This window comes from Trichechus manatus, unplaced genomic scaffold, assembly GCF_000243295.1.
Source record: "Trichechus manatus latirostris isolate Lorelei unplaced genomic scaffold, TriManLat1.0 scaffold00082, whole genome shotgun sequence".
NCBI lineage: Eukaryota > Metazoa > Chordata > Mammalia > Sirenia > Trichechidae > Trichechus > Trichechus manatus.
The window spans coordinates 4,211,139-4,233,255 of NW_004444018.1; the positions used below are offsets into that span (position 1 = coordinate 4,211,139).

The following is a 22,117-nucleotide window of genomic DNA, read 5'->3' on the forward strand; positions in this document are numbered from 1 at the left end:
GGCTGTCTTGTTCACGCGCACAGGGAGGGGGCGGGGAGGGGTGTCTTCGAGGCCTGAAAGAGTTGTTTGGGGTTGGAGGAGAGGCATGAGCGCGCGGCAGATCGGGCGGGAAGAGGCAAGACAGGTTTAGGGCGCGCGCGGTGGCGGTTCCTGTTTTTATGGTCGCGCGGCCCGGGAACGGTGTTGCGCGAGGGGAGTGTGGGACGCCCAGGTCGGTGCTAGGCCCAGACGAATGCCTGCCTCTTCACAGTCCACACTCGCGTCTCCTTTCCCACTTGACGCACCCCCTACCCCCGCGCCGGGCTGCCAGGCTGCGGGACGAGCTGCTCTTGGTAAGTGCCGGTTGCCCGAGCTGCCCGCCGGCCTCGGTCTACGCCTCAGAAACCCGCTTTTTGTAACGGTCCGCAGCGCCGTTCTTGTGCGGCTGGGGCCGAGGGCGCAGCTGGAGATGCGCTTCATTCTGGTTCCCGGAAAACGCGGGCCGGCGCTCTGGTCTCATGCTGGCCGAGCCTCGCACTCGTAGACAGCTTCTCCGCTTTGGTTTCGGCCCTGGGCCTGCCGCAGTCCGAACACCCGGCATAGCCCAGGCATTTTTACAGCGCTCTCCGTTCACGACGCCCATGATACGAGTATTTCGTAGTGTCGCCACTGCAGTTTATTCTGTGAAAAAGTTGGAGTAAATATTGCATTCATTTCTTAATGAATGCAGATCATAAAAAACGCTTTCGATATCCGCGTTCCGTTCATTCAAGTCTTTAAAACGCCTACCATGTGTCTGAATTCTGCTGGAATCAAAACAAAAAGTCCCACCTTCAAAGATCTCACCGTTTTAGCGTATTCAATTTATACTTGCTAAGTGTTGGGTTAGTTACCTCTAAGGCCTCTGTGCCAAACTTTGATGATTTCTTTTATTAAGGTATATAGGTCACTAGGTGACAAACCTGGGAAATTGCCAGCCCTGTTAATACCCACTTTCCACATCGTGACTCTTCATCCTTCCAGCTTCCACCCACAATCCCAAACTCATGTTGGAGCAAACTCATAATGTACACTTAAAGCTAAATCCATCAGTAGCAGAACATACTTTAAAAATTTTTTGGAATGGTGAATTTGTCCTGATTCATTCCAACTGTAACTTGATTTTCCTCTTGCATAATTTGCAAAATACATGTATCAGCATCCTTTATAATGGTTATGATTAATGCCCTCGATCATCTTTCACTTGCCTGATTAGGAAGAAAACTTATGTTAGGGGGAACTGAGCACTTCATGAAGCATCAGCATTTACTGGCTGGGAGTATACATTAACAACTTTTAGAGCATAGTGGCTGGAGTTGTGGAGTTTATAAAAGATCTTTTAAACTAATACAATTTATTTAATGGCTCCCACCGTGAAGAGTGTATAGTCTTGTTGGGGAGGTGAAACCAACAAGATAGAAAGTTTTCGTTTTGGTAGTTCAGGTTTTTATTAATATTCAACTAAAATTTGATGAGTGAAATTGATGAAAATGCTTCGATTATAGAGATTTAATCTGCCAGTCAGGATTTACAACGTTTGAGTGTATCATTTAAAACCTGGGATAAGTCACTACACACATATGCACATGTAGGGTACTGTAATAATGATGTTTTCTTGCAAGTTAGTATTTCTGTTGGAGCCGTCAATTTCTGCTGTTGATAAGCAGTCATGAGTGATGTGCGGGGAATCCAAAGTAAGCAGCCCTGTAGATACAGGAACCTCTTCCTCCCAATTTCACTGTCTCCTGACTGACTCAGTCCTGGTGAAAGCTGTTCCTCAGCTTCTCTAGATGCTATTGTAGGTGGGGTTTTTTTCCTTTCCCCATTTGTTTTCTTCCTTATCTCTTTACCCTTAATTTTCTCTTTAGGTTTATGATTTAAATCACAGGAAAGCCTGTCTTTTTTCCCATCTTGAGAATGTTATTTAAAATAACATTTAAAACAGTACTGTATCTGCTCTTTCAAGGACTTGCCTGCTTCATTAATTACAGTTTGTCTGCTGTAATTAATTGCATGATCACCTTTGACTTCCAGATTTAAGGCTAGTATTACTTAGCTGTGGGATATACTTTAGATAGGCTAATATATTGAGATTGTGCACTAGCCACCTGGATTATTATTTAAAATATTATTTATAACTATTTATTGAGTTCCCTACTATGTACCAGTTTCTGCTTTTTCTACAATATAAAAAACACAGTGTTACAAATGTTCTGGCACATACATCTTTGTCATTTCTGATTTCCTTGAGATTAATTCTGGAAAGTAAAAGAAGTAGATTGTGAACATTTCTTAATGTGCAATTAAAAAAAAATTTTCCCCCATATTTGTTTCTCTTTTCTTGGACACTGGAGTTCTTGAGGATCTGAGGCTGTTCTTTGTGTATTAGTAGATAGGAAATTGTGCTGTCCTAACTACGTAATCTCCTGAGCTGTTTCTGCCTGCAGTGACTATGGTTATCCAATTTCTCCAGAAGGAGAACAAAAATCTTAGGAATTCTCTGACGGACTAGATGAAAGCAATAAAATTTACCTAATTATTGAGGGTGTCAACTATTGAAACCCACTCTAAACATTTATAATGCACGTTCCATATGATAATACTTTTTTCCATTTAATTAAACAATTTCAAAACCTCTCTAACCTGTAGGGAAAAAAATCCTATTATACGTAGAATCATCTTTTTATTACAATTATTACCAGCATACAGTTGTAGGGGACTGTGGCCATGTCCCAGGTGAATCGCACCATCCACTTGACTTACTTGGCTGTTAAGTGAAGAATTTTATGTAACAAACGTACATTTAGCAGTCAGTTCCCCCACCAAAGTTCTGGACTTTTTCTTAAAGTATTTGAGAATAGCTGTATTTGAATGCTTGTATAATATTAAATGTCTCTTATCACATTTGCTTGCATTTAAAAAGTGTCTTGGTTATTTTTTTAGGCTCTAGTCATTGGAATTTTTCTCCTTGCCTAGTTATGATAACATTACTGTAAAATTATAGTATGTCAGTTAGCTCCAGAAGTGGAGATTCAGATCCTGGAGGGTACTACTTGGAGAGAATTATTAATTAGAACTTCTGCACATTAATGGAACAATTTTGTTATGGTTCACTGAGCAGTGTTGCTCAGAATTTTTCTCAACTGTGAGCTGAAAGGAGTTTTGTCATTTGCCATGTTCAAGAGCACAAGTAAGTGCATGTTTGGGATAGATAAAAAATAAATTAAAAAATAAAATAAGCTGATAACATAAGCCTTACAAATATCAATTTAGAATTTTTTAATTATGTGATTTTTAATATAGCAAAAGGAAAAGTAGTGCTTAACTGTGACACTGTTTTGAAACTGTCACAAAGATAAATGTAGTATGTACTGTTTTTAGTTTTTCTTTGAATTGATTTTCTAAATGAAATAATTTAGGATGCACTAGGTGAACTTACTATTTAAATGAGATCTGAGAAAAATCTGTTCATTGTAATAATACTCTTAAAGGATGACCATTTATGTGTAAGTGGATTTTATACACAAATGAGGAACTAGCTCTGCTTTCCCATTGCGTTTGAGTCAACAGTGTCTACCGAAAGGAGTAGGAATGGAGATTAGCAGAACTTGAGCTCTAGCTCTGGGACTGACTGCTGCTAGTTATGAAATTTTAGGTGAGCCACTCAATCTCCATGCCTTTTTAGCACAAAAGATTGCTTTGAGATATTGCAGATGTAAAAGTCTTGAAAAATGTTTAAAATCTTATAAATAAGAGGTTTAAAGTTTTCTTTTCAGCAAATGCTTATTTTCAACTCTCAGTTTACACATCCATACATGCTGGAATATAAAGTTAACATGTCTGAATTCATCCTTATTCATTCTCTGTCCAGCCTTGATCTTTTCAGTTCACAGCCAATCAACGTTTCTTCCTTTCTTACTGGTTTCTTCCTCCCCTAGAAGTCTCAACAGTATTATTTCCTAGTAAATAAAAGGTTTGAGGAGAAAATAGCTTTTGCATTATGTAGCTGCATATAACAACTTAGGTAATTTGTAGGATAAAACATTCTACAAGAGAATTGATTGTAATTGTGACACGTATGCTTGATAATCCAGTTAAACAATTTACTCTTCTGAAAGTACTCTTTGTCCTGATGTTTATACTCCTAATAACTGTTATCACTGCTTTCATAAATTATACTAGGTCCATTTGCCAGCACTGTGGTGTTTAAACCTTAATGGGGGCAAACAGGTAACTTATTGAATCAGCCACCTAAGAGCTATGGACCTGGCTGAATTTTTGAGATTAAAACAGTGACTCCAACGGATGCAATGAAATAGTACTTTTGAATCCAGGTTATGTAAGTACAGATCTCAGTACTGACGATAAGATGTCACTAAGCTGTAGCTAATGGAATTGTGCTTGGTGGTTTTGTTGTTTTTAGGTGCTGTCGAGTTGGTTACGACTTAGTCACCCTATGTAAAACAGAAGGAAATACTGTCCAGTCCTGCGCCATCCTCACAATCGTTGCTGTGTTTGAGCCCATTGTTACAGCAACTGTGTCAATCCGTCTTGTTGAGGTCTTCCTCTTTTTCACAACCCTCTACTTTACCAAGCATGATGTCCTTCTCCAGGGACTTGTCCCTCCTGATAACATGTCCCAAGTACATGAGATGAAGTCTCTTCATCCTCGCTTCTAAGAAGCATTCTGACTGTACTTCCAGGACAGATTTGTTCGTTCTTCTGGCAGTCCCTGGTATTTTCAATATTCTTCGCCAACACGGTAATTCAAAGGCATTAATTCTTTTTCGGTCTTCCTTATTGTCCAGCTTTCACATGCATGTGAGGCGATTGAACATACCATGGCTTGGGTCAGGTGTACCTTAGCCCTGGAAGTGACATCTTTGCTTGTTAACACCTTAAAGAGGTCTTTTGCGGCAAATTTGCCCAAGGCAATGTGTCATTTGATTTCTTGACTGCTGCTTCCATGGGTGTTGATTGTGGATCCAAGTAAAATGAAATCCTTGACAACTTCATTATTTTCTCCGTTTATCATGAAGTTGCTTATTGGTCCAGTTGTGATGATTTTTGTTTTCTTTGTGTTTAGGTGTAGTCCACACTGAAGGCTGTGGTCTTTATCTTTATCGGTAAGTACTTCAAGTACTCTTTGCTTTCAGCAAGCTAGGTTGTGTCATTTGTGTATTGTAGGTTGTTAATGAGTCTTCCTTCAATCCTGGTAGTCAGGCCTCTTGGATTATTTGCTCAGCATACAGACCAAATAGTATGGTGAAAGGATACAACCCTGACGCATACCTTTCCTGATTTTAAACCATGCAGTGTCCCCTTGTTCTATTCGAATGGCTGCCTCTTGGTCTACGTACAGGTTCCTCATGAGCACAATTAAGTGTTCTGGATTTCCCATTCTTTGCACTATTATCCATAATTTGTTATGATCCACACAGTCGAATGCCTTTGCATGGTCAATAAAACGCTGGTGAACATCTTTCTGGCATTCTCTGTTTTCATTCAAGATCCATCTGACATCAGTAATGATATCCCTCTTTCCATGTCCTTCTGAGTCTGGTGGTTTTAATATGCCTTTATTTTAGTTTTACATTTTGGTGTTATTTTGTTTTAGGTCTGTCTCTTCTGAAGCAGGCAGCTGAATTTGCTTTATCCGATTTGAAGTATCTTTTAGTAGGTGAGTTTATGTTCATTATGATTGCTGACATATTTACCATTTTATTTGTTTCTGTTTATAGCCCTTCCTTTGTGCCTTCTTTTGGATTGCTTCTTTTCTTTATTCTTAATGTTTTTCTTAGCTAGTTTGAAAGTTAGTTACTGTATTTCTGTTCTTTTGGTGTTTAGTTTTTTTTTTTTTTTAATTGAAATATAATTTACCTTCAGTAAAATTCATGCTTTGTGGTGTATAGTTCTGTGGATTTTGACAAACACATATAGTCACTTAACCACCAGCACAGTCAAGAATAGAACAGTTCTTTCACCCCAGAATTTCCTCCTGCCTCTTTGTAGTCAGTTCTCCATACCCACAACCCCTGGCGACCACTGATCTGTTTTATGTTTCTATAGTATTGCCTTTTCCAGAATGTCATAAAATGGAATTACAGTCTTTGTCTGGCTTATTTCACTTAGCATAATGTATTTGACATTCATCTGTGTTATTGCATGTATCAGTAGTTCTTTTTTATTATCAAATAGCATGAATATACGTCAGTTTGTTTATCCATTCACCAGTTTAAAGACATTTGCATTGTTTCTAGTTTTTGGCAGTTATGAATAAAGCTGCTATAAATGCTTATATACAGGTTTTTAAAGCATAAGTGTTTATTTCTCTAAATATCTAGTAATGGGATTACAGCATCATATGGTAAGTATGTGTTTAACTTTCTAAGAAACTCCTAAACTGTTTTCCAAAGTGACCGTGCCAGTTTGTATTCCCACCAGCAATGTATCAGAATTCAGTACTTGGTATTCTTAGTTATTTTTTTGTTTTAGCTATTCTAATAAGTTAATAGTGGTATCACATTGTAGGTTTAGTTTTGCATTTCTCAGATGTCTAATGAAAGTGAGCATCTTTTAATGTGTTTATTTGCAATCATGTATCTTCATTGGTGAAGTGTCTGTTCAAATCCTTTGCTCATTATTAAATTGGATTTTTGTTTTCTTATTGAATTTTTAAAATTCTGTATATTCTAAATACAAGTTTTTTGTCAGTTACATGTTTCCCTGAGTCTGTGGCTGATCTTTTTATTCTTGTAACAGTGATTTTGCAGATCAGAAATTTAAAATTTTGATGAAGCACAATGTATCATTTTCCTTCTTTTATGGATCATGCTTTTTGTGTCGTATCTTAGGAAACTAAGGTCACAAAGATTTTTCTCCTATGTTTTCCGGTAGACATTTTATAATTTTAGTTCTTACTTTTACATCTTTTACCCATTTTTAGTTAATTTTTGTATACAATGTGAGGTATGGGTTAAAGTTCTTTTTTTTTGCATATGGATGGCCAATTGTTTCAGCACCGTTTGTTCAAAAGACTGTTCTACTTTCATTGAGTTGCCTTTGAAACTTTGTGGAAAATTCATTGACCATACACGTGAGTCTGTTTTTGGACTCTGTTTTATTAATCTGTGTGTCTGTCCTTTTGCCAATACCTCACTGCCTTGATTACTGTAGCTTTATAATAAGTCTGTATAAAGTAAGTCTTCCAACTTTGTTTTTCTTTTTCAAGATTGTTTTCCTGTTCTAGTTCCTTTATCTTTCTATAAATTTTGGAATCAGCTTATAATTTTTTACAAAAAAGGTTACTGGGAGTTTAAATGGAATTGTATTGAATCTATAGATCAGTTTGGGGAGAATGACATCTAATAAGATAAAGTTCTCCAATCCTTAAACACAATGTATTTTTATTTGTTTAGATTGTCTTTGATTTCTTTCATCAATAATTTGTAGTTTTCAGTATACACATCCTGCACATATTTTGTTAGATTTAGGTGTTTGGTTTTTTGGTGCCATTATAAATTTTACTGTTTTGTTCATTTCGATTTCCAATTGTACACTGCAAGTATATAGACCCTATAGCGTTTAAAGGGTTGCTATTATTTGGAATCGACTCGACGACAACAGGTTTTTAGTGTATAATTACCAAGAAAGGAAGACATGAGATCCTAGGAAAAAGTGGCCTCACACTCATCTTCTTGATAAAAAAAATCTTTCCTGAGGCCTTTTGGACTGCTTGCTTCTTTATATCCTGCAATTTCCCTTTGCCATTGTAAAAATGGCATGGTAGCAGCATCTGACCTCCTTTAACTTCACAAGGGGGAAGAAGAATCAAGATCAACAGGCCAAGGCTGATTCCTATGAGGCCAAGGTCACACATGCCTCATCTCTCCGCCATCTTTACCAATTCTGACACCAACCGTCCCTCCCACAGCACTCTCTAATTCTCTGCTGGGTTCAATAGTTCATTGCAATGGCCACACAGAACTCATAGAAAGTACTCACGATTATGGGGTTTATTAGGGAAGTAACAGGTTACAATTCAGGTTCAGTAACACTCAGGATACAATTTTTCCATCAGGACTGCCTCTTGTCAGCTGTGCCCACAGGCACGCCTCTCTCTGGCCCCTCAGCCTCTGCCCTGCTTGGGCAAGTGTTACAAAGCCCTTTTATCTGTGTAGATAAGTACCCCGAGGCCCTCCATTCGGCCAGTAAGCCTCGGCCCAAAGGCGCTCAGCTCTAGCTCCACCAAGTGCCCAGAGGCACCCTACTCCTCCAGCAAGCTTCCTGCCCAAAGGCAGTCAGCTTTCTCACTCTGGGCTGGGAAGCCCACTGCACCATCTCCTCCTGCTGGTCTCTCTTGCTGCTATTTCTCTGCCACCACTTCTCGCTGTCTTCAGTGTTACAGCTCTCTCTTTCTCTTTCCCTCTCTCTCTTTCCCTCAGCTCTCTCTTTCTTTCTTGGTCTCCTGGTTCCAGGAGCTTCTCAGCACAGGGATTCTGGGGTCCAAAGGACATGTTCTGCTCCTGGCTCTCCCTCCCTGGTGGTTGTGAGATCCTCTCTTTCTTGCCTCTGGAATGGCTCATTTCAAGCCCAGTGGCATGACAAAACTGGCCAATCCCCTTGGTGGGCCACAATTAACCCTATTTGCACAATCCCACCCAGTCACTTGGGTGGGAGTTACAAGACCATGGTGAGAAAGGCCACACAAAAGCGATCCATCACACCATAGCCATAATGCTTTGCTTCTCTCTTATGTAAGATCCAGGATATCATGTCTTCCTTTTTCTTGGTTTAGTCCTCTGTTATGCTTTGTTAGGGTGCATTCTCTGGTGCAAAAAAATGTTTTAGACAATGCTTATCTGAAAATGTTTTTATTTCACTGTCACATTTGATTGATAGTTTGCCTGGGTTGAGAATTATAGGTTGGAAATAATTTTCATTCAAAAATCTGATGCTATTTTATTTACCTTCTAGCTTCCATTGTGGCTATTGAGAAGTCTAAAGCCATTCTCATTCCTGATCTATATTACTTCCAAAAAAAAGGTCCCATCTCAATCTTTGTTTTCATTGTAGAAGTTGTTTCTTTTTGATATTGATATTGGCTTCATGACATCACCCTTCCATCCCAAGAAGAGAGTTCTAAGAAATATAAAAGAATCCTACATCATGTGCCGTGGGGTCAGAGTACATGTTGAGAACATATAACACATATAATGTTGATTCCTGTTTTATATTTATAACCCTTACCATACTCAATTACATATATGAAATATTAAATTATACGATATAATTATATAATGGAATAATATGGAGTTTTGATTTCTTTTCCTTACTATTGCATTCAGAGATTTAGAATGAAAATATCATAATGGAATAATATATAATATTATGTAATTGAGGATCTGTCTTGGAAGAAGTATAGCCAGAATGCTCCTTGGAAGCAAGGATGGCAAGACTTCATCTCACATATTTTAGACATGCTATCAGGAGGGACCAGTCCCTGGAGAAGGACGCTTGGTAGAGGGTCAGTGAAAAAGAGGAAGACCCTCAACTAGATGGATTGACACAGCGGCTGCAACAATGCGCTCAAGCATAACAACAATTGTGAGGACGGTGCAGGACCAGGCAGTGTTTCATTCTGTTGTACATAGGGTGGCTATGAGTCGTAACTGACTCGATGGCACCTAACAACAACAACAAAGGGTTACACAATTTCAGAGAAGCAGGTTAGGAGACTATTCTAGGCTCCTCTTTCTTAAACCCATTGCAGTTGAGTCAGTTCTGACTCATAGCGACCCTATAGGACAGAGTAGAACTGCCCCGTAGGGTTTCCAAGGAACAGCTGGTGAATTCAAACTGTCGACCTTTCGGTTAACAGCCAAACTCGTAACCATTGTGCCACCAGGGTCCCCCACTTTCTTAAATCTCCCCCCCCAAAAAAAACCTATTGTCATTGGGTCAATTGCGACTCATAGTGACCCTTTAGGACAGAGCAGAACTACCCCATAGGATTTCCAACGAGTGGCTGGTGGGTTCGAACTGCCGACTTTTTGGTTAGCAGCCAAACGCTTAACCGCTGTGCCACCAGGGCTCCACTGCTTATGGCCCTGAACTATCATATCATTTTGACTCCTTTCTTCAGTGCTTTCTTTAGGACAGATTTAATTTTTTGCTGGTCTGGGGAATTTTTTTTATGAATGTATAGATTTTTTTGAAGTCTAATATACATTCAGAAAAGTGCTCAAATCATAAGTGTACAACTCAGTTGATTTTAAAAAATGAATATACCCTTGTAAGCAGCTTTCAGAACATTGCCAGAATCCCAGAAGTTCCCTTTTGCACTTTTTCTGTCACTACCTACTTCCCAATGGTAAGCACTGTCTTGATTTCTGATATTATATATTAGTTTTGCTTGTGTGTGAACTTTATATAAATGGACTGTATGTATTTATGTTTATATAGTATACAATTTCTTACCTCTTGCTCAACATTGTTTATGTGCTTCATTCATGTTGTTTTGTGTAGTTATAGTTTATTTATTCTCATTGCTGAATTATGATCCATTGTATGAATATACAATAAAAAACCAAACCTGTTGCCATCAAGTTGATTCAAACTCATGATGATCCCACATGTTATAGAGTAGAGCTACTCCATAGAGTTTTCTTGGCTTAATCTTAAGCAGATTGCCAGGGCTTTCTTCCGCAGTACCGCTGGGTGGGTTCCAACTGCTGACCTTTAGGTTAGTAGTCATGTGCAAACTGTTTGTGCCACTTAGTGAATATACAATATTTACTCTTTTATAGATGGACATTTGGGTTTTTAGTTTGGCTATTGTGAATCTTGCTGCTATGAGCATTCTCGTACTGGTCTCTTGGTGAACATAACGTGTTTTTATTTTGAGTATGTATCTAGGAGTGAAATTTTTGGGTCAAGTAGATATTAACAGTTAATTTTCCACAGTGGTTGTACCTGGGAAACTTTTTGTTTCTAAGAAGTGGAGTGAAGTCCATTCTTTGCTTTTTTTTGTATAAACCCTTCAGGATTTAGTTTTTCAGGTTTGTGCAGTCAGGAGGTAATTCTTTGATATAGGTCTCTGCATTCTGCATTGGTAGCTTTTAGGGATTTCTTTAGTTTTAGGGTATGATACGTGAAAAGGACTCTAGGAAAATGAAACATTTTCCCAAGTACAGGCAAAAATCATGTTCCTTATTTTATATGCGCACTTCAAAGGTCAACAGTATCATTCTCCCCAGTAGTCTTTGTCACAAAACATCATTTGAGTATTTGGGAACATCAGGAGGTTCCTTTTATCAACTTTGTTGTTAGCTGTCATTGAGTCACCTCCTGACTCAGGGCATCCCCATGGCACAACAAGATCAGACTATTGTGATCCATAGGGTTTGGTTGGCTGGTTTTTGGAAGTAGATCACCGGGCCTTTCTTCTTAGTCTGTCTTACTCTGGAAGCTCCTCTGAAACCTGTTGAGCATCACAGCAACATGCAAGCCTCTACTGACAGACAAGTGGTGGCTGTGCTTGAGGTACATTGGCCAGGAATTGAACCTGGGTCTCCCACTTGGGAAGAGAGAGTTCTACCACTGAACCACCACTGCCCTCCCTTTTACCAATGCAGGGCACTTAATTCATGCAGAATATGTTGACTCTAAAGCAGTATACCCAGGATTCTGAGGAAAATTGAATGATAAATAGACATGGCTTCAACGAGTTTATAACTTAGGAGTGTAGATACATAAGCAACATAACACAAAACATTTTAACAGGCACGTATGTACAGGTGCTGTGGGAATATACAAATAGTCTAGTAGCCCTTACAAAAGGTGGTATTTAATGTGATTCTTGAAGGATGAATAGAATTTCCTAGTACTGTGAAGAGGTAAGGGCTTTTTTTTTTTTAAATTGTTGTAAAAATATATATAATACAACAACATTTACCAATTCAACATTTTTCATGTGTACAATTCAGTGATATCAATTACATTAATCATGTTGTGCAAGCATCACCCATAATTGTTGCCATATTTCCCATCACCGTAATCAGAAACTCTGCTTCCTAAATAATAATTGCCTTTTTCCCCCTTCCTCCTGCCCCTTGTAACCACTAATAAGCTTTGGTCTCTATACATTTGCCTCTTCTTGTTATTTCATGTAAGTGAGATCATACAATATTTGTCCTTTTGTGATTTACATTTTACACAGTATAATATTATCAGGGTTCATCCATGTTGTATCATGTATCAGGACTTCATTTCTCTTTATGGCTGAGTAGTATTTCATTGTATGTATGTATGTACCAGGGTTAAGGGCTTTTAAAGCTGAGAACACAGCCTGAGTGCATGACATGTTGGGGAAGGAGTATACATATCATACAGTAGTTTAGTCTGATTGGAGCATAGGATATATGAAAAAAAATATGGAGCACAATTAAATAATGTATGTAAAGCAATTCTTAAGGCTCAATAACCCTCTAATTTTGAATGAAGACTATTTGTGCCCTATTGTAGCTGAGAGCACTGAAAGATTTGGGTTTATATTTGTATGACATTGAGAAAATTGTTTAACTTCCCTTAGCCTCCACTTCCCCAGCTATACAATGGGGGTAATAATACTTAGCTCATAGTGTGCTGTATTACATGGAAATATAAAAAAAGTGATTAGGATAGTGATTGATGAGTAATAAACAGTCCGTAAATGGTGCTGTCATCATCAATAGGAAATGAAACTGGATGGTAGATAGATATGGAGGATCTTAAATTCTTTTTTTATTTATTTTTTGTTATTGAGAACATACACAGAGGAATATACACCAATTCAACAGTTTCTTCATGTACAATTCAGTAATATCGATTACATTCTTAGCGTTGTGCAGCCATTCTTACCCTCCTTTTCTGAGTTGTTCCTCCCGCCTTAACATAAACTCAACTGCTCCCTATGTTTCCTATCTGATCTTTTGAGTTGTGTTGTCAGTATTTGATCCCATATAGAAAGATTTTAAAAGAGCACAATGCTCAAGACAGACTAGCTAAACTGTTGTTTGGTTTTAAGAAGACTTCAGGGGATATGTTTAGATTAAGGTTTAAAGATCATCTCAGGGCAGTACTGGAGGTTCATCGAGCCTCCATGGCTCCAGAAAGTCTGGATTCCATGAGAATTTGAAATTCTTTTCTGCATTTCTCCCTTTTTGATCAGGATTCTTCTATAGAATCGTTGATCAAAATGTTCAGTAATGGTAGCTGGGCACCATCAAATTCTGGTCTCATGACAAAGGAGGCAGTTATTCATGGAGGCAATTAGCCAGACATTCCATATCCTTATCATATTCCTGACTCTCCTTCTTCCTCTGTGCTCCAAACAAACAGAGACCAATTGTTGTGCCTTGGATGACCACTTGCAAGCTTTAAAGACCCCAGGCACTATGCAACAAACTAGGAGGTAGACCAGATGCACTAAACACGTTATTAGGCCAATTAACTGGGTTGTCCTATGAAACCATGGAACTAAATCCCATGAGGCTTTTGATTGTACATAAGGAGCCTCAGCAGCTACTGTTTTTTTTTTGTCATTGTTGTAAATATATTTATCACACAGCTTTCACTAATTCAGCTTTTCACAGGTGTTCACAACTTGTTGACAGCAGTTACATTAATTGGCTGAGCAACCCACCCTTAATCAATGCTATTTTTCTATCTAATTCTGAACCTCAGTGCTTCATAAGTAATAACCTCCCCTCTCCCCGTCCCTTCCGCCCCTGATAACCACTGCATTTGACTGTTCTTGTTTTTTGTTTTTATATAAGTGAGATCATACAATATTTGTCTTTCTGTGGTAGACTTAGTTCACTCAGCATAATGTCTTCAAGCACCATCCATATTATAGCATGTATCAAGACATCATTTCTCATACTGGCTGAGTAGTATTCCATTGTAGGTATGTACTACATTTTGTTAATCTGTTCATCTGTTGATGGACATTTAGGTCGTTTCCACCTTTTGGCTGTTGTGAATAGTGCTGCAGTAAACATTGGTGTACAGTATCTGTTTGAGTTTCTGCTTTTAAGTCTTTTGGGTATATACCTAGGAGTGGAATTGCTGGGTCATATGGTAGTTCTATTGTTAGTTTTTTGAGGAACCGCCACACTGTTTTCCACAGCGGCTGTACCATTTTGCATTCCCACCAGCAGTGGATAAGGGTTCCAGTTATCCCACATCCTCCCTAACATTTTTTCTTTTCTTTATTTTTTTTAACCTTAGCTATCCTAAAACCGTGAAAAAACAAAAAAAGCTGTTGGGAGTCGGTCCTGACTCCTAGTATCCCATAAGTTGCTATGAGTAGCTATCCTAGTGGGAGTGAAGTGATATCTCTTTGTGGTTTTGATTTACATCTTTGATGGCTAATGAAGTTGAACATCTCCTTAATGTCTTTGGTGGCCATTTGGATGTCCTCTTTTGTGAAGTGTCTACTCAAGTCCTTTGCCCATTTTATGATTAGGTTATCTTTTTGTCGTTGAGGCGTTGAAGTTTTGTATATATATTTTGGTTCTCAATTATTGGATATACAAGTCAGTAGTTTGTCATTTCACTTCTTGGTAAAGTCTTTTAATGAACAAAAGTTCTTAGTTTTTATGAGGTTCCATTTATCTATTTTGTCTTTTTCTGTTTGAGCTTTTGTTATTATATTAGATAATCTATAGTTAAAAGCTAGGCCCAACAGGGCTCTTAAATTCTTAAATGTCATAGTAAGGAATTTGGACTTTGTTCTGTAGGGAATAGGAAATCTTAGCTGGTTTTTTAACAGACTTGTATTGATAATCTAAACTGTGTTTTAGAAAGATGATTGATAATTATATGAAAGTTTGAGTGGATTTGAGAGATTAAAGCAGAAATACCCTTTGTTGGAGAGACATCGTGGAGATAGCATCAATTTGAATTTGAGTGGCTGCTATTTACCAGGTACCATAGTAAGTACTTTAAGTCTAATAATAGTTTACATTTATCGAGTTCTTACTGTGTGTCAGGTGCTGCTTTATTCATATTAAGTAATCAATCCTCATGGCAAACCTATGAGGAAAATGCTATTCTCATTTTACAGAAGAGAGATGTAGGATACCTTGAAGTTGAGTAATTTGTCTCAGGTCACAGAGTTTGTAACTGAAAGATAGAGATAGCCTGGCTCCAGAGCTGTACTCTCCACTGCATTATATACTGCCCCTCCTATCTCCTTTAATGTTCACAGTAGCCCTATAAGGTCAGTATATATAAGAAAGCAGTATTAGAGTGTGTAACTTGCTCAAAGTCATTCGTTTGTGTTTATCTCACTCCAAACCTCATGTTTTTATTCTATATTGCCTCCGCTCTGATTGATCACAGGGTCCCCAAGAACTGTACCACCAAACTCTTGTACTCATGAAGATAGGCCAGTGATTCTACAGCTTCTTATAACCTTTACTGTTTCTTGTCTTAGCTCCCAGAGCCATTTAAGCAGTAGAGATTATAAGCACTCCACTGAACAACCAGTTACAAATCTTGTCATCAAATCATGTGCTCCTATCCAAGTGGTAAGTTTTCTTATGAACATGTTAAAACTTTTATAAATTCTGACTGCTAAACATCTTCATCTGTGGAAGGAACAATCTACTTTAATGAACACAGGGCTGATTAGTCCTTGATGTTTTGCTACTGCCTTATCATATTGAGAAAGTAAGTATGTTTACCTGGCAGAACTGTTGAGAATATTTAGCCAAACAAATAAGAGGCTTTACATGAGCTTGAAGTCTACTGTTATTTGTTATAATTTTATCCTTAGACCACATACTTAAGTGCTAAATGCTAAACACATGTGGTGTAAGTTTTATTAGCGTCTGACTTATAGAAGTGAAAGAAACCTTAGCAAGGATTGCACCTTAATTAAATTTTAAATAATTAGAATATAAGTATTATATTTGTACAATAATAATTAACTATTTACTGAGTATCTTCCACAAGTTTGATATTACGCTTTATGAATATTATTTGTCAGGTGATAGTATTGATATTTTATAGATGAGAAAACTGGGTTAGAGGAATGAAGACATTTCTACTAGGTCGCTTAGCTTGTAATTTGGCAGAGCCAGCTTTCAAACCTAGATATATCAGACAGATATATCTGTCTCAAAACCTTTTGCTTTTCTCATTATGCCATCTGATTACTTGTGGTGTTTAAATTGGTCATATAGAAAGTCAAAGAATTTTAAGGTGCTAAAGAGAGAAAAATCTAAAGGATATGGTTATGCGTGTTTGTGCATTGTAGAGAATTATAGAAACTGTATCTAAATGTACTGAATTATAATTTTTGTTTTTCTTTTAGATAATTGATGCATAACATTTCTTTTACTTAAAAGAAATGAGTGTAACTGGTATTGCATTAAGAGTTGAAACCTGGCTTTCTGCTACATGGCATGTTAAAGTACCTCTAATGTGGCTGGAAGCTTGTATTAACTGGATCCAAGAAGAAAATAATAATGTTAAATTGAGTCAGGCACAAATAAATAAGCAAGTATTTGAGCAATGGCTCCTAACTGATCTGAGAGATTTGGAGCATCCTCTTCTACCTGATGGCATTTTAGAAGTTCCAAAAGGAGAACTAAATGGATTTTATGCTCTGCAGATTAATTCATTGGTTGATGTAAGTCAACCTGCATATTCCCAGATACAAAAATTGAGAGGAAAGAATACAACAAATGATCTAGTTACAGCTGAAACACAAGTACCCGAAAAACCTTGGGAAGCAAAGGCTTCACGAATGTTGATGCTACAGATAACTGATGGAATTATACAAATGCAGGGAATGGAATATCGGTCTATTCCAGCTCTTCATAGTGATCTTCCTCCAGGCACAAAAATTTTGATTTATGGAAACATTTCTTTCCGACTTGGTGTTCTCTTATTGAAACCAGAAAATGTAAAGATATTGGGAGGTGAAGTAGATGCTCTTTTAGAAGAATATGCCCAAGAAAAAGTACTTGCAAGATTAATTGGGGAACCTGATCCTTTAGTTTCAGTCATACCAAATAATTCCAACCGAAGCATCCCCAGAAATACAGATATTCTAGATCCTGCATTAGAACCTTCTGATGAAGAACTCTTGGCAAGTCTTGATGAAAATGGCGAACTTGCAGCAAATAATGACACCTTGGAAAGAGGACATTTCAGCACAGGTAGTTCTTCAAATACTAAAACCGCAAGACAGCCAAGTTTTGAACCAGGATTTGTTATTTCTCAAAGACCAAATGAAGAACCACCAAATCAATCTGTGCATTTCATTGATGGAGAATTAGATGACTTTTCACTGGAGGAGGTCTTACTTTTAGAAGAAACTGTCCAGAAAGAACAATTGGAGGCTAAAGAATTACAGCCGTTGACATGGAACAGGAACACAGATAAAAGTATAGAGAGAATTCCACATAAATCTAATACTCTGAATAGTTTTTCTTCGATTTGTAAAAATGGAAACAATAATTGGAATGAAAAAAATGTATCTGAACAAATAACTAATAAAGACAGATCTTTTGGTTGTCCATCTGCTAGAGAGCAAAATAGTAGTGTTTTTTCAGTTGATCATAATATACCCCTGCCCCATGATTTTACAAATAAAGATAAGAACTCAAAGATAGATAATAAAGAAAAACAAACTGTCAGCAGTTCAGATGGATGTTCCTTAAATAATAAAATATTAAGTAGAGAACTGGTCAGTTATGTACCAGAAAGGAGTTTACAAATATCTAATGAAAATGATCACTATTTACAGACTTGTTCTTTAAGATCATCAGAGAATAACAGTAATCCTTCTATCACCACGGATTTGTATTCTCCACCCTTTATCTATTTGTCTGTTCTAATGGCCAGCAAACCAAAGGAAGTTACAACAGTCAAAGTCAAAGCATTTATTGTAACCTTAACTGGAAATCTCTCAAGCTCTGGTGGCATTTGGAATATAACTGCAAAGATTTCTGATGGCACTGCATATCTAGATGTAGACTTTGCAGATGAAATACTTACTAGTCTGATAGGGTTTTCAGTACCAGAAATGAAACAGTTAAAAAGGAATCCTCTTCAATACCAGAAGTTTCTGGAAGGTTTGCAGAAGTGCCAGAGAGATCTAATAGATTTGTGCTGTTTGATGACTATTTCATTTAATCCCTCCTTGTCTAAAGCAGTGGTATTGTCGTTACAAGATGTTACTATGGAACACCTTGAGAATCTAAAGAAGCGGTTGAATAAATAATTAGCTAAAATAGCATTAGAAAACAAAGTAACAAGGAAATATTTGAATTAAGATTATGTATTTTTCAAACTTATCTTTGTAAAAAATTAGTTTCATCATTTATTTCAGTTTAATTTTAAAATGTTTAATCATGCTTGTTGTGTATATAAGTTTTTTAAATAAAAATTTTTTTATAGTAACTGTTAGTTGAAGGAATTTGGTGACCCTTTATTGTTTAGAAGTTTGCTTTCGACTTGTTCTTTCACATAAGATGATTACTAAAGTATTGTGGTGTTCAGTGATATTGTTGAAAGTTAATACAGGTAGTCCCTGACCTATGACGTATTTGAGTTATGATGAACCACAGTTAGGACCCTCTGTTTTTTTTTTTAGTACTACATACAGTGTTGCAGCGTGTAATTTGCTGATGTTATTCGCATATGTTCACTTGTAGATGTTTATATGTAATGTTTCCAACCCCTAAATAAAGATCAAATTTATAAAAATACTGATAATAAAAGGCAATAATAATGAAAACTAAATTAAAAAAAAGAGGTATTCAACTTACGTCAAAACAGAGTTACGGCAGAGTCATTGGAATGGAACCCCGTCATAAGTTGGGGACTACCTGTAATTACAAACACATAGTTTTAATTCTAATAAATTGAGCACCCAAAAAGATTTGTTTGTATTGTTATTCTTAGAAAAAAAATTGAATCCAGTCAATCTGAATGTTGGACTTTCAGATGCAAATTGGTTTTCTGGTTATTTTGTTGATTATAAATATTTGTGTGGTATATTTAAGGTGAATCTTATGTTAACTAGATATTATTTCAGAGGTTGTGTTGAATGATGAAAAAATCCTTATTTTCAAGGATAGTTTACCTTAAATGGTATCTTGAAACTTAGTTATTAAGATCCAGTAAGGATTTTATTTATTGCATTAAAATAAGTCATTTATCCATGTTTTTGGTTGGTATTCCCTTTCTGAATTAGCTCTACATATAAGCATCCCTTTAGTTTTGTTGCCAGTGCTGATTTTTTAAAGGGAGGCTGTTACCATTTTTTGTTTTGCTACTAAAAAGTTACATTTGAAAGGTAAAGTTATTACTATTTTATCTTTAAAAATTCAAGTTCCTTGAATTTTAAAACGTTAAACATGCTTAATAATAAAATGAAAGCATTATTTGCATTTTATTTTAATGAAAATAATTTAATTGAAAAATACCTGGAAGTAAGAGAAATAACATATATAAAAATATGATATAGAAGTAGTAGAAAATTTTTTTTAAGTCTTTTGCCATTATTGTTTGAAGGATCATAATCAGAGTTGAAAGCACAAGAAGACAGATATTGCTGCTATATTCTCTAATAATAATCTCTACTACTGCAAAAGATCTAAATGGGATGAGATGATCCTATCTTTCTTCCAGATGTTTCCCTTCTCTACTCTATCTCCGTGAGTTGTGCTTGAAAGCTGAGATTAGACCTTATTTTCACTCGTCATATTTAGTTACTAAAGGCTGGCTATCATACTTTACCATCTCAATCCATCCTTTTGTATTGGTTTTCAGTGCTTTGATGCTGACTGTGGTCATCTCTGGCCTGGATTATTCAGTGATTTCCTAATTGATCTTTGGCCTTATTTTACCTTCAAACCATTCTCCATAAATGCTGCCAGAATGATCTTTCTGAAATACATATTTTCTTGTTTTCTTTTCTGAACCTTATCAGCTGCCCCTGTCTTCCTTACTTACACAGTGAAGTCCAAACTCCTCATCTGGTAGGTAAGACCTTTTGTAATCTGGTCACTGCCTTTTTTTTTTTCAACCTCATTTTACCCCTGTTACTCTCTACCTGCCTAGTCTGGCCCTAAGTTTTAGTCAGACCAAAGTATTTGTAGTTCCCCAAACATATAGGAAAATATTCCTCATGGTTTCATACTCATGCACATAGTGCCCATACTTCTGGCTCCTGCACTGCCCAAATTCATTAATATCTCCTGTCATGGATTTAATTATGTCCCTTCCAAAATGTGTGTATCAGTTTGGCTAGGCCCTGATTCCCAATATTGTGTGGTTGTCCTCTATTTTGTGATTGTAATTTTATGTTAAAGAGAATTAGGATGGGATTGTATGACACCCTTCCTAAGGTCACATCCCTGATCCAATGTGAAGAGAGTTTCCCTAGAGTGTGGCCTGCACCACCTTTTGTCTTATAAGAGATAAAAGGAAAGGGAAGCAAGCAGAGAATGGGGGACCTCATAACACCAAGAAAGCAGTGCCGTAGCAGAATGTGTCCTTTGGACCCTGGCTCCTTGCACGGAAAAGCTCCTACTCTGGGGGAAGATTGATAAGGTTGACAGAGAGAGAAAGCCATCCCCTGGAGCTGACACCCTGAATTTGGACTTTTAGTCTGCTTTACTGTGAGGAAATAAATTTCTCTTTGTTAAAGCCATCCACTTGTGGTATTTCTGTTATAGGAGCACTAGATGACTAAGATATCTCCAGACTCAGTTTAAGCTTTAGGTGCTCACTGAAATGTTTCATGAATGCCCCTGCCCACTTCCATGCCCTCCTGTACATTCTGTAGACTAAAATCATGTATGTTTTATTGTACTTAGTGATTTGCTTCAACTTTGGCACCATTAGATTTTGGGCAGAATGTTTGTTGTGGGAGGCTGTCCTGTGCATTGTAGGATGTTTATCAGCATCCCTGGCCTCTACCACCAGATGCCAGTAGCATCCTCCGAGATGTGACAACAAAAAAATCTCGACAGACATTGCCCAGTATCCCTGTCTTAGTTACACAGTGCTGCTATAACAGAAATAACCACAAGCATGGCTTTAACAAAAAAGTTCTCACAGTTTAGGAGACTAGAAGTCTGAATTCAGGGTGCCAGCTCTAGGGGAAGGCTTTCTGTCTCTGTAGGCTCAGAGGATGTTCCTTGTCTCTTTGAGCTTCTGCTCTGGGTGATCTTCATGTGGCTTGGCATCTCTCTTCCCCCGTCTCTGCTCCCTTCTCTTTTTATCACTCTTAAGATAAAAGGTGATGCAGGCCACACCTCAGGGAAACTTCCCTTATATTGGATTAGGGTTGTGACCTGAGTAAGGGTGTTGCATCCCACCCTCATCCTCATTAACATGGGTTGCTATGAGTCCAAATCAACTCAATGGCAATGGGTTTGGTTTTAATCCTGCCTCATGAACATAATGGACAGCCCACTCCCAAATGGGACCATAACCACAGGCATAGATGCTAGGATTGTAAATCACAATTAGAAAATGGAGGATAGTCATCACAAAATGGAAGACAAACACAATACTGAGAATCATGGTCTAGCCAAGTTGACACATTTTTGGGGGACACAGTTCAATCCATGACAATCCCGTAGGGGGTAAAATCATGGCTGAGTGTTTTACTCACCTTATTAACTCCAGTAAGTGTTTATTGATACTACAGATAAGTCATCAAATCATTACTTCTATTCCCTTGCTTAATATCTTCTAGTGATTTCCCATCACCTGTTCCATAGCATGGTACTTAAAGCCCTAAAAGTTCTGCATACACAAATATGTCAAATATCTACCCTGTTTGGGAAAACAGTACGTTAGAAAGATCTGCCCAAAAGCAAAGAAAGACTTCAGGAAAACTTGACTGACCTGTCAGAAGCAAATGCAAATCCTCTTAGGTGAAGCATGTACTCTTGACTCAGTCCACACAAAATTCCTACAGACAGCCCAACTATACATGAGCTCACAGTCCGAGTTTAAAAAATTACGGGTTAATGCAATTTTCCCACTCCTGATGTTTCTTTTCAGGGGGATGGAGCCTTGTTAT

At 37.4% G+C, this 22,117-nt stretch overlaps 1 protein-coding gene and 1 non-coding gene across 5 annotated transcripts; one reads left to right on the forward strand and one right to left on the reverse strand.

Moving 5' to 3' along the window:
* Positions 1-38: 38 nt before the first annotated feature.
* On the forward strand, positions 39-18,704 carry RMI1 (RecQ mediated genome instability 1). 4 transcript variants are annotated; one of them, XM_023735791.1, is made up of 6 exons: positions 39-332; positions 5,105-5,144; positions 5,636-5,698; positions 6,363-6,385; positions 15,500-15,593; positions 16,382-18,704. In XM_023735791.1, the coding sequence occupies exon 6, from the start codon at positions 16,418-16,420 to the stop codon at positions 18,296-18,298; it is 1,881 nt and encodes a 626-aa protein (XP_023591559.1). In that variant the 5' UTR covers positions 39-332; positions 5,105-5,144; positions 5,636-5,698; positions 6,363-6,385; positions 15,500-15,593; positions 16,382-16,417; the 3' UTR covers positions 18,299-18,704. The 4 variants fall into 4 exon arrangements, with proteins under 4 accessions (XP_023591559.1, XP_023591558.1, XP_023591560.1 ...); XM_023735790.1 differs by lacking the exon at positions 6,363-6,385; XM_023735792.1 differs by lacking the exons at positions 5,105-5,144; positions 6,363-6,385.
* On the reverse strand, positions 11,564-11,634 carry TRNAG-CCC (transfer RNA glycine (anticodon CCC)). The gene has a single exon. It is a non-coding gene; the product is annotated as a tRNA-Gly (tRNA).
* Positions 18,705-22,117: the final 3,413 nt, after the last annotated feature.

Excerpts from the sequence above, each read along its gene's own strand:
- RMI1 (XM_023735791.1), top strand. The coding sequence starts at position 16,418 with ATGAGTGTAACTGGTATTGCATTAAGAGTTGAAACCTGGCTTTCTGCT.